The following is a 15,950-nucleotide window of genomic DNA, read 5'->3' as shown; positions in this document are numbered from 1 at the left end:
ACATGCAGGGTGTTTTCAGTGGCCATTCCACCATCTACGCCACCAGGTTTTCAAAAAACAGGGCTTCAGCACTAACACAACATCTCAAATGATGAATAGAAAATGACATTCACTCATGGGGAAGAGTTATGTCAGTATATCCCATTCATCATTCCTGCACACAGGTGTGTAGCGGGGATTTCCATCCCTGGGAAAACTGGTTCTTTTTTTCTTGTTCATTTTTTGACTCAGTGGAGATCTGTGGCAATTAGGTTGCTTAGCATTTGCAACCTAAGCTGCAGGCTTTCCCCCCAAGCACTGGGAACTTTTGTGCTTTTTTTCCCCCCAACTTCCCCCTCCCCCTGCAGGTTCTGCAATTTGCACAAATTTCTAAGCAATTTGCTTAATTACAGCTGAATTTGCACAAATTTGGCCAAGCTGTACAAATTACTCATTATATATCCCACAACTTCTACCATAACAAATTGAAATACCTTGCTTTCCTGTGCAAGCATATGAACACCAACCCTTCCCGTAGCCCTTACCACTTCCGTGCCCCCAGCCAAATCTTCACTAATTTATTTTGACAGGGCTTGTGGAGGAGAACTTTCCAAGGAATTGTGCCATAACTCAACATCTTAGGTCTTCCTCCGGTTCCCTCCCCCAAGGGAAGCTCGGAGGATGGCAACAAGGGAGAGGGCCTTTTCAGTGGTGCCCCCCCCAATTATGGAATGATCTCCTTGACGAGGCTTGGCTGGCACCAACATTGCTATCTTTTTAGTGCTGGGTTAAGACTCTTCTCTTTTCCCAGGCATTTACCAACATATGTTGAGTTGGTATGTAATCTGTTTTTATGCTTTTTATACTTTTAATTTTTGTATATCTTTTTTTTTAATGTTCAATCTTTTTAATCTTTATAAACTGCCCAGAAAGCTTTGGCTATGGGGCAGTATATAAATATAATAAATAAATAAATAAATAACTCAGAACTGTTTCCCATTCCACCACTGTTAGTGACCAACTCTCCTTGGCTTGTGGTAGAGCCATCTCTGGCTTATGGTAGAGCCATTCCACTTGCTTCCTCCCCCTCTCTCTCTTTCACACACACACACACACAGAGCAACCTGAACTGCCAAACACCATCTCCATTTTTCTTTTCTTTCCTGCCAACTCTGGAAATGTGATTATAGCATTGCCACAGTGTCCGGAGAGGCTTCCTCTATTGCCTGGCAAGGAATAATGCTTTGAAAAGAAATCGTGAAGCAGATGCAAAGGCGGGATTGGTGCATTCCCAAATTGGATTACTAAGGTTAAATCTGCTGAAAGGATAGGCATGCAAGTCCCTTCTCCTTTCTTTGGACTTTTAGATTGCTAAGGATGGGAAATGGTTCTCTAGATTGAGATTTTGTTTGAACAAACTTAGTTTGACCTCTTAGGTCTTTCAGGGACCGTGTGGAATGGCCTTGTGTGAATGACTCTGTCACAAACTCACTTCGCCATCTGTAAAGTGGGAACAGTAATGATCTCCTTCACAGGGAGATTGTGAAGGAAAGCTCAGCAAAAGTGATGAAGCATTTTGTTGTGTTTTTAGCTATTTGTTCTTATGTTCTGTTTCAATTAAGATTCTGTTTTTTTATCTGGATTTTATTGTTAGCTGCCTTGAGTGCTGTTTGTTTTGGCAGAAATGTGGGATATTACCTACATTCAAGAGAAATAAAAGGAAGTACTTCTTCACATAGCACAGAATTAAATTATGGAATTCACTACCGCAAGACGTAGTGATGGCCACCCATTTGGATGGCTTTAAAAGGGGGTTGGATAAATTCCTGGAGGCAAAAGCTATCCATGGCTACTTGCACTGATGGCTGTGTGCTATCTCCAGTATTTGAAGCAAAAAGCCTGGGTGCACCAGTTGCTGGGGAACATGGGTGGGAGGGTGCTGTTGCACCTTGTCCCGCTTTGTGGGTCCCTGGTTGTCAGCTGGTCGGCCACTGTGTGAACAGAGTACCGGACTAGTTGGACCCTTGGTCTGATCCAGTATGGCTCTTCTTCTGTTCTTTAATAAATTAATTAATAAGCATTTTGCAAATTCAAATAAATTTTACATGTTTGATGCCCATGTCAGATTAAGTTGGGGCATTATGTCATCTGATTTGTTGCGGGGGTTCACAAGGTACTCAGACCTTCTTTTTATTCCGCCATTGGAAAGCTTTGGAGAACTGGGCATCCCAGCTGGTATTGGGCTGACATCGTTCTCCAATTCCTCTTTAAATGCTCCCAGGAATAAAAGATGAGCCTGTTGATGGGAAGGCAGGAGTCACAGCTGGCACCAAGGTCCCTGAAGACAAACTCCCGTTCCCCGTGCAAAGTGTGATTGAGCTTATTCTAAATTCAATTAGAAAAGTCTAATAAGCAACGCCGAATGGCAAAGCCACCGCACAGGTGCTAGCGGTCTTTAAAGCCAGTGCACATGCCCCCCTCCCTTTTTAAATGCAGGTTTAAAGATTGCATCCTATTCTTTCCATTTCTTTGTTATACGGTTTGCTTTGCAGACACAGCAGTGAATAAAAAGAGATTAGGATGCTTGAGGAATGCTATCTTTGGACATTCTGATGATGCAAACAGAGATTTGTACGGATCAGAACATTGTTATCCATTGGCTTGCACATCTCTCACCTGCTCCAATGCAGTTGTTCAACTCAGAAACACCATATAAACATATGTTTAAACCAGCCTTCCTCAACCTGGGGCGCTCCAGATGTGTTGGACTACAACTCTGGCTGGGGCATTCTGGGAGATGCAGTCCAACACATCTGGAGCGCCCCAGGTTGAGGAAGGCTGGTTTAAAGTGTATATTTTGAGACCAAATACTTGTAAATGTGATTTTTTGTGTGTGTAGATTTTTTAAAAAAATTACAGATTAATGGAGACATGGGATGAAATGTATTTATGGGTGAACACATTCAAAAGTGTCACGGACTGGAAATAGATGGATTTGTCCATTCTTGTCCTGTCACGATCCTGGGGCTGGAGAATTGGTATTACCCCAAAGAGCTCTCTGAGCCCACCAAGGTACAAATTGGCCTGCTCCAGGCAGGACCCTCAGGAACCCCAGACCAAAGGACTCCACCCTCCCATCAACATCAGACTCCAAGAAGGTCTCTCCCGAAGCCTCTTGGGTCCATCAACCACATAGGAGCTTAAAGCTATGAAAACGAGGGTGGACCCTTTAAGGCTGCCGCCAGTGGGGGATGGAGCTTCTGAGAGGCCTTTGCTGACCATCCTATTTAAGCCCTCAGTGGCTGCTAGACCTTTGCTGCAACGACCGCTCCTTTCATGAGGAACTACCTCAGCCTAGCAGCAACTGCTGGCCAAAGTGCTCTTCGCCTGGCTGTGCTCCTGTTTACCTACCATAACGGCTCACCAAACAAGACCCTTGCCTTGCCAGGCAGAGCTTCCTGCTGCCAGAGCATCCCCAAGTGCCTGGTTGACCAGCCACATGCCCCAGGGGCCCAACCCAAGCCAGGACATGTCCATCTCTAGATGAGGAAGGAGCTTTGGGGTGCCAAAGGCCACCTTCAGCTGGATCTCCAAGTGGCAGATCCAAAAGCATCCCAGAGTGCAGGGCACGGAATAACGGGCTCAAGTTAAAGGAAGCCCGATTCCGGCTGGACGTCAGGAAAAACTTCCTGACTGTTAGAGCAGTGCGACGATGAAACCAGTTACCTAGGGAGGTTGTGGGCTCTCCCACACTAGAGGCATTCAAGAGGCAGCTGGACAACCATGTGTTGCATTGAGCAGGGGGTTGGACTCGATGGCCTTGTAGGCCCCTTCCAACTCTACTATTCTATGATTCTATGAACGCACTCAGCCCTCCTTCTGCCTCCTAGCTTGCATTTGCTGGCCAACCTGGAAGATGACACAGTTTAGTCCCAAGTCAGGATCTGAAAGTGAGCACTGAGTGAGTACCAAAGTGTGGATTCTTAGAAACTTGGGACTGAAGATCTCTCCCCAATCCTCCTTGACCCTGAGTGACTTCTGCCCTTTGAACTCAACCTCCGTCCCTTCTGCCTCAGCCCAGAGTGCCTTCCACAGCCAGCCTGCCCAGGAGGCTATTCTCTGAGTGCACTTGAGCTTCAGGTCAACGCCAGAGTACAGGCCATGATAATCAGCAAATTTACGCTTGTGATGTGGCGCCATCCCTAAAGCACAGGCATATGATGTCATGCAGAACTGACTGATTCTCTCCAGGTAATGAGAGCCCCCTTTGATCTGAACACATCGCCCCTTCTGTATGGAAATGAGTTTAGCTACAGACCATCCACTCACCCACCTGTTCCCTCTCTCCATCGCATCCATCGTAGTACAACGGGGCTTCCTCATCTCCACCGACTGCTAATTACAGCTTTCGTCGGTATGAGCCAGCCAGGCACTCTGCTTAATTGGGGCTGTGAGCTACTGGCTCTCCCTTGCGTGTTTCTGACTGAAAATGGACTTGTAATTCAGAGCTTTGTGCCAGCACCACCACTCTACAACCATGTGTGGTTTGGACCAGTTCGTCCAAGTCCAGTTGAACCGTCATGCTAAGTAAGATGCAGAGGAGAGACCCAGAGGAAGGGAGATACTTTTTGATTGCCATCTTTTCTAATAATAAGACAAGGATGGGTTGGTAAACTCTAGGGGTGTGCACAGACCCCCCGATCCTCTTCACGCCCGATCCGCAAATTGCAGATCGGGCCCGCTCCGCCCCGCCTCGATCCGCCTAGGGGCCGCTCCGCTCTGCTGCAGAGCTCCGGCTCTGAATTGGCGCTCCACAGTGGCGGGGAGTGGCGCCAGGTAAGGCCCCCTCCCTCCTCCTCCTTACCTGTGTCCGTCCCAGCCCATCCCAGCTTCACTAGAGCCCGTGGCTCAACCAGGAAGTGTAGGCCCCGATTGTGGCCTACACTTCCTGGTTGAGCCACGGGCTCTAGTGAAGCTGGGATGGGATGGGGCGGACACAGGTAAGGCCCCCCTCCCCCTTGCCCCCTTACCTGGCTCTGCCGCTGTCGCCGCATGGCCTGTGGCGGCGGCAGGGCCAGGTAAACCCCCTTACCTTTTTTGCGGCACTCCGGATCGAGGCGAAGGATCCGCCTTCACCTCAATACGCTCCACAATGCTCCACAGCTCCCCCAATCCTCTTCGCCTCCGCCTTAACGGGAGGCAAAGCCCCCCCGATCCGATCCTGCTTCTCCGGTCCAAGGAGAAGCGGAGCACATCCCTAGTAAACTCAAATCAGTAAGTGGAATGTAGCTTTCCTCCCAAGGCTGTGCATTATTTTTGCTACGCACATTTTAATTGCTTTAATTAATTTTTTTAAAATTAAAAATACTTACAAATGAAGCAGCCAACTTATACCAACATTAAGTTGCTCGAGCTCAGCACCAGACCTCCCTCCCTGGCTAACCCTGATAATCCAAGTTAATTTGTTTAGAACTACAAGATCCCGTAAATGAATGTACCTCTCTCAAGTTTTGGGGATTTGATTTGATTTCCAAAGTTTGGCATTATGCTACTTTAGTGGTGATAATAACATAACAAAATAGTGTTTACCTATCTTAATTTATCAAGCATTTAAAGTTTGTGAAGAAAGCATTATTATTTTTAAATGAATGGAAAACTGGAATGAATGGGAAATTGGAATGAATGGGATGTTTTTGGAATGAATGGAAAATTGGACTGGACGAGGCCCATTCAGTTCAATTTTCATTAGTTAAACAAATGCAGAGAGTAATGGACAGGTATGAATAGGTACATTTTTCATTACCCATTCACTTCCGACTTGTACCATTGAAGGATGAGCAAACTTTCTTTCTTTTTTTTCCATTTGCAGCAATAACAGAGATGAATTTAGTGGTCTTTCCCAGCAGGGACCATTTTTTCACTGTGGAAGGACTTCCACAAACATATTCTGCACAGCTGCCTATAATAAGAAAACTCCTTTTAAAAAATTCCCAGACATGTTGTGTACCTTTGCAAGAGCTTTTCAAGGAGAAATATTAATGGATAGTTTTTTAACCCAACCGATAAGTGTTGATTCTTTTCTAGTGCCCCCAACGCTTCTAATGGCAGATGTTGCAACATTGGTCTGACAAACTGGTGTCATTTGGTAACTTCCTCTCTCAGAAGGGAAGCGGGGCTCTGGGATAATTGAAGAAGAAGGCAATTTCTCTTTCAGCAAATGGAAAGCCAGCTTGACTATATCTCGGAGTCGACAGCTTGTTGTGAAATTCCTATAACAGCTTTTCTCAGCAAAGGTTCTTTTTCTTTTATGCCACCATCTCAGCATTGTCTAGCATTTCTCAAAAGCACACTTTTGACCATTTGAACTACCAAAAGAGCATCTCCTCTTTTGGCCGTCAGGTCCCTGAATCGTTTCCCTACATTCTTAGACTTAAGATATTTTTTCTGCATTCACACCAATATTACAGATCTCTCTCCTCTCTCTCTCCCCATTTTAAACCATTTCATTTTGGAATGGCCTTTAACATCGCGTAATTACAAGTGTAGCAGATCTTATAATTGGTACCATTTGTGTGGGCATCATTTAGCTTGTTCTATGTTTTTATTGATGATGATTATAGGAACCTAGGAAGCTGCTTTATACATCGTCAGAACCATGGGTCCGTCTAACCCACTATTGTTGACACTGACTGGCAGCAGTGGCTCTCCAAGGTTTCAGGTAGTTGTTTTTCCAGGCATACATGGAGATGCCAGCGATTGAACCTGGGACCTTCTGCATGCAAACCAGGAGCTCTACTGCTGAGCTGCAGCCCCTTGTAGATTTTTTATTTTTTGTTTTTGTTCTTTTGTAAAACGACATTAACCTTGGTTGTATTGGATAATGAAAGAACATACCCTTTGCAGTCAATCAACTAGTAAACCCCAATGGTTAATTAAAAGAATCCATGTTGATCAAATACCTAGCTCACTTAATTATTTACAATATTTGTATTCCTTGAGGCATTCTCCCCCCAACCCCACCCACCTCCAGATGGAGGATAGAAAATTGATCAAATTTGCCTTTTACGGGAGACAATCAGCATTTCTGCAATAAAATGGGACCAACTTTGCATGTTTAGTGTGCATTAATCATTTTGGTTACAATAAGCAAGAAGAAAGAGCATTATGAATTTTCAACTGAAAGCACATTTTTATGGCTGCAGGATGGAAAGCAATGTTAAACTGGAGAAGACTATTCTCTCTGTGTCTCTCTCCTCCTCCTCCTCCTCCTCTCCTTTTCCACGCTTGTGAAAGCAAAGTGTAAATAAGTGATTTGCCATTAGAAGCGTTGGGGGCACTTGAAAAGAATCAACACTTATTGGTTGGGTTAAAAAACTATCCGCTAATATTTCTCCTTGAAAAGCTCTTTCAAAGGTACACAACATGTCTGGAAGTGATTTTTCTTTGAACTTTCATGCTGAATTATGCTGAAAAGGAATCAATTGCTCATCACCCATAGCTTCAGATAGAATATAAGGTTTGAACCAGCATGATTAATGCTGTTTTGATTTGGGAGAATATTGTAGGCGCATAACCTGCACCCTACGGGGGGGGGGGGGGGCACAACCAACACACACACACCGCCCAGGTGCCCTGACTCCTCCACTGTGCCCAAAGTTTCCACCACCTGTATTTTCCACCTCATCCCCCAGAGATTGTCATACAGATTTCTGGGCTGTGTGCATACACATGTATGCATACATATGTGTGCAGACACACACACACACACATCAGGGTGCATACATGTGTACAAGCATATGGCTCCTGACACCTGAGTCTATTGGAGCCAAAAATGTCATGTAGGTTTTATAGCTTTTTGTAGGTTTTATAGCTTTTCCACTGTGGCCCCACATCTCTGGAATGTGTTTTTACATTGTGGTTTAAGTTTTATACTTTAAATTGTACTTTATGGGTTTGATTTTTGTGAACTGCCCAGAAAGCTTCAGCTGTTGGGCAATATAGAAATGCAATAAATAAATAAATAAATAAATAAATAAATAAATAAATAAATATCATCCCATAACACTGCAGGCTTTTAGGAAGGCTTTGAAAACCCAACTCGTTTACCTTGGCTTTTCTTTGATTTTGTGTGCGCGTTTTTGTGCTGTATTTTTGATTGTTGTTAGTAGGATATTCTGTCAGTATATTTTATTGTTATAAACTACCTTGGAAAGGCTCCAGCCCTGAAACAAAGCCTAGAAATATTTTAAATGAATAAATAATAAATCTTTCTCGGGGAGAAGGTGTTTATGTTGCAATCCACCCTAAGCCCTCAAGATGGAGTGGAATTTCAATGTAAATGTTTAAAGGAAAAATATGCGGGTATCTTCGGTGCTCAGTGTTCTTTCTGGCATAATCGGCGGACTCCAATGTAACGTTCTGTGCTCACGGGTTGTCTTTTCAAATGATGTGCATGATGGAACCCCCTATATGTACAGGTACCCCCATATATCAACTTCAACTCCTTTGAAGAAGGGGTGCGTAGAAATTTAAGGCACAATCTTATGTCTGCTTAAACTGGGGGTTGAGAAAGTCCTCCAATTTCCAGCATTTCCCAGCCTGTCATGCTGGCTGTGGAAAGCTGGAAGTCGTAGGACTTTTTTCTTTCTCAAAAGGCATAGGATTGCCCCCTTTATCAGTAACAGTGGAAGTATTATCTGGGGACTGTAACTTTTCCCTTAGAGCTCTGAAAACGCATCATTCCCAATTCCCTTCTGGGCTTCTTGGACCTGGTGTTACCTTCCCTGAACTGCTATATATTATTATTATTATTATTTATTTATTTATTTATTTATATAGCACCATCAATGTACATGGTGCTGTACAGAGTAAAACAGTAAATAGCAAGACTCTGCCGCATAGGCTTACAATCTAATAAAATCATAGTAAAACAATAAGGAGGGGAAGAGAATGCAAACAGGCACAGGGTAGGGTAAACAGGCACTGGGTAGGGCATTCTGGGGAGAATTGACTCTCCTGCCAACTTCCTTTTCACCAGTCCCCTCATTTGGGGAAAGTGTCCTCTTTTGAACTGTGTCTCCAAAATGATGGGATCTGCCGTCCACCAACATCTGGAAGACCAGAGGGTTCTGAGAGCCTCACCTGACCCACCCTAGCCTATCAGTGTGAAGATGCTTCCCCGATGGGGGCATCTGGTCTCCCTGCAGCTCCCTCCTTTGGCCAGGGCCACGCGGTCATGCGCAGCTCCAATCCCCATCCAGCAAACCCTCAGGCCACCAGTTCAAGACCTGCTGCAGGGGATCAAATCCTAACAAATTCCTTTCCGTAGCCGAAAAGATCTGCCATTCCAGTTCAAGTAGATGGTGATGAGTGCAGATCGCCAAAGCTCTGAAAATGTATGAAGCAAGTACTTGATGAGGTGGAGAGGTGAAAGATGAGGTGGCAGGGGCTCACTACCACAATACGTAGTGATAGCCACCAATCTGGATGGCTTTAAAAGGAGGTTGGATAAGCTCCTGGAGGCAAAGGCTATCAATGGCTACTAGCCCTGATAGTTGCGAGCTATCTCCAGTATTCGAGGCAATAAGCCTGTGTGCACCAGTTGCTGGGGAACATGGGTGGGAGGGAGGGTGCTGTTGCACCATGTCCTGCTTGTTCCTCCCTGTCCGATGGCTGGTTGGCCACTGTGTGGACAGAGTGCTGGACTAGGTGGACCCTTGGTCTGATCCAGCATCAAGGCCCTCCTTATGTTCTTAGGGGCCAGGGCTGGCATCAAGGGTAGTAGGCATGGGTCAGGCAGCTGCCGAGGGCCCACATCCCAGCAAGGGCCCACTGACAAGAACTCCAGGACTTGTTCGCTTTCATCCCCATTGCCACCTTCTTCTTCACCTGCCTCTCGCTCTGGCCCAGACAATGGTGGTGGTGAGAAAGAAGAAGGAGCAGCAGAAGTCATGACCAACTTGCTCCCTATCTGTCAAGCAAGCAGGTGGTGGCAATGACGAGAAAGAAGATGTGGAGCAGCTGGTGACAATGGTGGTGACTCACTGTGGGAGGCAGCTCCCTATGGATGTCTTGTCCAAGTCCCCCCCCCCAGTTGGGGGCATTCAGAGCACACTAAAGTACAGCTCCTTCTCTTTCTCGCTCTTGCCAAGTGCCGACACTTCCTCCGAAGCATCCAGGTTCTTCGCCTCCCTTCCTGTAGGCGGTTGCTGCTCCGTAACCATGATGTTGCCCTGGGGGTGGATGCCGGGTTCCTTCCTCACGCTGTAGCTGCCTGAGGCTGAATAAAAGCTCCTCCTCCGCTCTTCCTCCTCCTCCTGGCACCTGCACAGCTTCTTGAAGGCGAGGCGGAACTTCATGGACATGAGGTTGTAGATGACGGGGTTGATGGCGCTGTTGGCGTAGATGCAGACCCGGCAGAAGAGGATGAACCAGCGGTCCAGGTAGGGGTGCTCCATGAAGGAGTTCACCAACACCAGAGTCCGGTAGGGCATCCAGAGCAGCGCGAACAGGACCACCACCACGGCCAACATCTTGGTGACCTGCGGAGAAGAGAGCGAGAGAGAGCTTGGAGGGCTTGAAAGGGGTTAGGAATGGTCACCTAGGACCAGGGTGTGGAACATCAGCCCCAGGGGTGACCTTCTGGGGAACCTCAGAGGGCCAGATCTGGGGAGGAGCTGCAGCCTCCCTGCCCTGGAAGCATCTGGTTGAACCTTATGAGAAGTAGGAGTCTTTGTAAACCAACCAGAGAGCTTCGGCTATGGGGCGGTGTATAGAAATGTAATAAATAAAATAATAGTAATATGAAATAATGGGGCATCTCTTCTGTTCTTGGAGCGTGGAGGCGAAGCGCACCATGTGCCAGCCGTTGGCTGGTGCTGCCTTAGACTGCCACCTTCTCCCACACAAACCAGTGGAAGGCAGAGACTTTGGACTTGTCATCAGTATTGGAGAGTGCTCGGGCTTTGCCTGAACTGCCTCGGAACCAAGGCAAGGCAGGCCGAATCAGCTTGGATTTGGGGTCTCTGCCTATCTGCAGCTTCTCTTTGGGAATTCTGCTTTCAATTCCTCTTTCTTGCTCCAGGAACCTTTCCAAGGAATTAAAGCGCATACCGACATTACTAGAGCGGCCACCGAGTGATGTCGATGAAGGGCTGCAGGGACCCTTCTGGCTCTCCACTTGGCAGCCAGCCGGGGCGGTAATTCAATTCAGCGCACAGCCACGTTATTGGCAGGCTGAACGAAGTGAATGCTGGCAAAGGAACAGAGCGGCTGACACAGGGTGATGCGGGTAATTCGTTGGAAAGGACCTGACTTTGTTTGGAAACCACACGTGACTGTTTAGAAGCCCTGCGTCGCTCCAGTCCCAGCTTGGAGAGCGGAGGTCAGTTGGGGCATTCTGTACGTGCCCAGGAGCACGTTTATTTTACTTCAACCTATTTCCATCCTACCTTTTAGGACAGCCTTCCTCAACCTGGGGTGCTCCAGATGTGTTGGACTACAACTCCCAGAATGCCCCAGCCAGCTGGCTGGGGCATTCTGGGAGGTGCAGTCCAACACATCTGGAGCGCCCCAGGTTGAGGAAGGCTGTTTTAGGATCACATCCTCACAGAGCAGCTTTCTTCGGTGATGGTACTGACTAAATGAACCTGGCTTTGCACAGGTTGCAAAGTGAAGACTTCAAGCCAAGGTACACAGCGGTCACAGCTGAACACATTGTGCCCACTGGCACTCCTAGGCATGGAGCTCGCCATGGGGCACCCCTGTAGCCTCCTGTGGGAGGGGTCTCCCTCCATCCCTCAACCTCTGAATCTCCCCTGGCTTCAAACTGTATGAACTACAAAACTATGTCCTGGTGGTTAGTGAAGTCTCCTCCTAGTGGCTGATGGCTTTGACCATATGGACACATTGGAATTAATTTAAATTAATTAATGCATTTTTAAAACAAAAACATTGTAACACCGAGGGACACACCATGAGTGTGTCCTTATTATGCATGCAAAGTTTGGGGCATCTAGGTTTCATGGTCATGATGCCATGGTGGTGGTGGATGGATGGACAGGCAGACAGACACCCTATTATTATTATTATTATTATTATTATTATTATTATTATTATTATTCATAGGACTACAACTCCCAGCATCCCTGTCCATTGGCTATGCTGGCTGGGGCCAATGCGCATTGAAGCTCAAAATATCTGGAAGGCACCAGGTTTGGGAAGGTGGATTTCCATTTTACGTGTTCACCTAAATGAAGTGTGAAGGCAGCCTAGGACCTCCTGCTTAGAGCATGGACCTCTCGAATGATGGGTTTTCTGTGAGTTCCGACATTCCACAAACATTCCACAAACACTTTCCTGCATTGCTGTAATTTTGGGCCTCCTGGTAGCTCCTGCACTCCAAGGTTGATTGTGGGAGAGGAAGGACCATGGCTCCATGGTAGGGCTTTATGTGCTTTACATGCAGGAGGTTCCATGTTCGATGCCCATCAAACCCAGGTAGGGCTGGGAATTTGCCCTGCCTGAAACCCTGGGGAGCCTTTGCTGCCAGTCAGTGTTGACAATGCTAGGTTAGATGGACCAATGGTCTGGCTCAGTATAAAGCAGCTTCCTAGGTTCCCATGAGACGGAAAGCTGCAGAACCCCTCCCATCCTACCTGCTTCCTGGAAGAGACGGGTCCTCTGTTTCTTGAGCTGCCCACCCTCCTCCGTTCGGCCTCTGTCCCATTCCTCGCCTTGCTGCTTTGGTCTCGCCAGCGTTCAGCCGGGGCGGTGGGCTGGTGCAGGGCAGGACTGCGGAAGAGGACCCTCCCAATGAGGCCGTAGAGCACGGTGGCGAGGAACAAGGGGGTGACGAAGAAGAGGGCAAAGTCGAGCAGGTAAATCGGCAGGTAAAGGTTGCGGGAGACCTTGTAGCCGCACTCCACCTGCTGGCTTTGGTTGACGGCAATGTCCACCAGGAAGAACCAGAGCATGCAGTACACCGAGGTGAGGATCCAGACGAAGGCAATGATGCGCTTGGCTCGCGACACGGTGCACATGGTCTGGGCTTTCATGGGGTGGCAGATCGCAATGTACCTTGGGGAGAGGAGGAAGACAATGATGTACAAGGAAGATGGAGAGCCAGAGTGATTCCCGGGCTTAACAAGGGCGGCCTGGAAGGAGGAGCAGACTTGGGGGCCGAGCTCTCTGCTCCGGATCAGGTCTTCTATATGTGCAAAAGGGGGCTCTGAGCATCTCCGAGTGGGAGCGGTTGCGATCCCGACTGGCGCCAACGCTGATTTTATTCCGGCGCCAAGTGAAAACAAGGCTTTTTAACAAAGCTTTTAATGGTTGAATTCACTAAGCTGGCACATTGTTTTAACCATTTTAATAGTTCTACTGCTTTTAAATTGTATATTGTTTTAACTTGGTTTATGGTTTGATTTGTTTTTAGCTGTGTATATTTACTGTTTAATACCATATGCTTTTATCTGTACGCCCCCCTGAGATCTTATTGATATAGGGCGGGATATAAATGTTTTAAATATATAAAAACTAGACCGGTTCCGTACGCACTAGGCAATCTTGACTACATCAGTTGGCTGTTTGGAGGCAGAGGACTAAATCTAGCTTGGGGTGGGAACATTGAGGAGTCTGTGGAGCACTTTCAACCACCTGTGCTCCTGCTGCCACCCAGGTGAATGCAGTGGCAGCAGATATATATATATATATATATATATATATATATATATGCAATTTGCCACCAAATTTGGGCAGCAAACCACTATGGAGGGTTAAAACTGACAAATTTAGCTTGGTTTCAAGCTAAGTTTGCCCTGTTTACCTCTCTGAAATTTGTTGGCAAACCACCTTCCCCCACCCCCGTTGCCATGAATTTGTGTGAAGTAGTAATGGTGGGGGTAAGAAGTAGGGAGGACTTGCCTGTGCCCCACCCCTGGTCTAGTGCAGTGGTTCCCAAACTTTTTCAGGTCACCGCCCCCTTGGTCCCACAAACTCATGCCCAGTGCCCCCTACCCTACACTATAAAAATCATTATTCAGAATAGCTGTTTTCAACGACCCACTAAGGAAGATAATAACAATAACATTCAAAACAGTAACAATTAATTGAATATTTAATCAAAAACCAATTACATTTTTTTAGTTTATTCAATTAAACATAATTGATGTACTTGATCCAGTGATATCCTCTTTTCAAAGTCTGATAGACATTTAGCAAGAATATTAGATATCACCTTTAGTAACTAGGGAAGAGGACCTCACTATTCTGTAAATTCTTGATGAGATGGATGGGCTTGATGAAGGGATACCAGTTTCCCAATGTCTGGTTTAAAGTCACTTAACATGAGCCTTAAATCACCACGTTTAGTCAGCTGGAGTCGATTTCTTTGCTAAAACCACATCCCACCAAATATGATGTTGGAAATGCAACCAGGAGCTTCTGAACCACTCTTCGTAGTACAGAAATGTCCTCCTGTAACCAAAACTCCTGGTACGGAAAAGACCACCTTAAGCGCCCCCCTGCCGTCCCTTTGCCTCTTAGCACCCCCCTCATGCAATCCCACCCACCCCCAAGGGGGCAGTACCACCCACTTTGAGAACTACTGGTCTAGCTCCTTCCCCCTTCTGCTCTAAGAGGATATCAGTGGCATCAAGGCTGAGCGCACCAACCATCTCATCATCACAGAAGAGCAAGTCCACGTGCTATTAATTTATAGAACTTGCTCCTCTGGGATGCTGAGTCCCTTTGTTCGCTCAGAGAGAGCCACAGACAGTGAAGGCTTATGGCTCCCATGTCAGTGAGGCTGTGAATCCCTTCTGGGTTTTAGACAAAACTTTAAAGGTTCCATCCAAGCTGCTGAGCCCTATACCCTAAATATGTTCATCATCTTGGATAGCTCCTTTTGAGTTCTGGCTGAAAACCAGAGCGGATTCACAGCCCAAATTGCCATCAGAGCCACCAGAATCCACCGGCCACAGAGCTCCATGTCTCTCTGTGCACAACGAGAGGAAAAGTGGGTGCGGTGGGTGATGTCTTGGGAGGGGCTTCAGGACAAGGCCCCACCCCCTTAACGTCATCCCTCTTGCCAGCGTGGTTGCTCATCCCTGGACTAGTACAATCGAATAGAAGTCTCCAGTGGATCTCATAGAATGCAGCCCTGTGAAGCCACTTCCTTTACCTTTCCACAGTGAAGGCAGTGATGGAGCAGGATGATGCATTGATGCCCAAGTACTGGAAATAGGTGATGCCAAGACAGCCAGCAAACCCGTAGATCCACGTCCCTGCCAGGCTATCAGAGATGTTGGGCAGACCAGCAGCCACCAGAACCATCAAATCGGCCACCGCCAGGCTCACCAGGTAGCAGTTGGTGGGGGTCCTCATGTCACGAGTGGTAAGGACCACCAAAACTACCATGACGTTGCCAACGATGCCAACCCCACAAATGCCGAGCACCAGGAAGACGGAGATGGTCTTGTATTCCAGCAGACCAAGCATGACATCGCTGGTGGCCAGGGATATGTTGGTGGGGTTGTCCAACTTTGAGCTGCTGTTCTCCATGGCCGGATGTGGAGCAGAGAAAGTAGGCAACTTGTTTCGGTCGAGGGAGGGGAGGGCTCCGTTTTTACAGAGCTAGGCTTCTTCTTTACCCATGAGACCCCATCAGCCCAACAAGGAAGTCCTGAATGGAGACAGATTAGATGCTTCAAAAACTGGAAACATACCCAACTCATTTTATGCTCCCTGGGCAATCCTACCACCGGCCATCTCTTGGGTTGACTGGAGCAAGTGGCTGCAGCAATTATTTACTTAAAACATTTCTGCCCTGCTTTTCCTTAAAAAAGGAAGGACGGAAGCAATAGATATGATAAAACCCAAATTATTAAAACCAGTAGAAACACACTCAAAATGTGGAAAGCAGATGCTAAAACATCTTCTGGAAGTAAAATCCATTCAATACAGCAAGTAAA

At 46.9% G+C, this 15,950-nt stretch overlaps 1 protein-coding gene across 1 annotated transcript; it reads right to left on the bottom strand.

Moving 5' to 3' along the window:
• Positions 1-10,082: 10,082 nt before the first annotated feature.
• LOC134408906 (thyrotropin-releasing hormone receptor-like) lies at positions 10,083-15,540 on the bottom strand. The gene is made up of 3 exons (XM_063141419.1): positions 15,161-15,540; positions 12,636-13,056; positions 10,083-10,520 (listed from the first exon to the last, which is right to left on the bottom strand). The coding sequence occupies exons 1-3, from the start codon at positions 15,538-15,540 to the stop codon at positions 10,083-10,085; spliced, it is 1,239 nt and encodes a 412-aa protein (XP_062997489.1).
• Positions 15,541-15,950: the final 410 nt, after the last annotated feature.

Source organism: Elgaria multicarinata, chromosome 14 (genome assembly GCF_023053635.1).
Source record: "Elgaria multicarinata webbii isolate HBS135686 ecotype San Diego chromosome 14, rElgMul1.1.pri, whole genome shotgun sequence".
NCBI classification, from domain to species: Eukaryota; Metazoa; Chordata; class Lepidosauria; order Squamata; family Anguidae; genus Elgaria; species Elgaria multicarinata.
The sequence above is the reverse complement of the archived record's forward strand: the minus strand, read 5'-3'. Positions and strand labels throughout refer to the sequence as shown.

What these genes read in the sequence shown, in the direction of transcription:
- LOC134408906 (XM_063141419.1), bottom strand. Translation starts at nt 15,540, where the DNA reads ATGGAGAACAGCAGCTCAAAGTTGGACAACCCCACCAACATATCCCTG. An exon ending in ACTGCCTTCACTGTGGAAAG is followed by an intron (nt 13,057 to 15,160) that starts GTAAAGGAAGTG and finishes CCTCTCCCCAAG; the next exon opens with GTACATTGCGATCTGCCACC. An exon ending in CCGTCTCTTCCAGGAAGCAG is followed by an intron (nt 10,521 to 12,635) that starts GTAGGATGGGAG and finishes TCTTCTCCGCAG; the next exon opens with GTCACCAAGATGTTGGCCGT.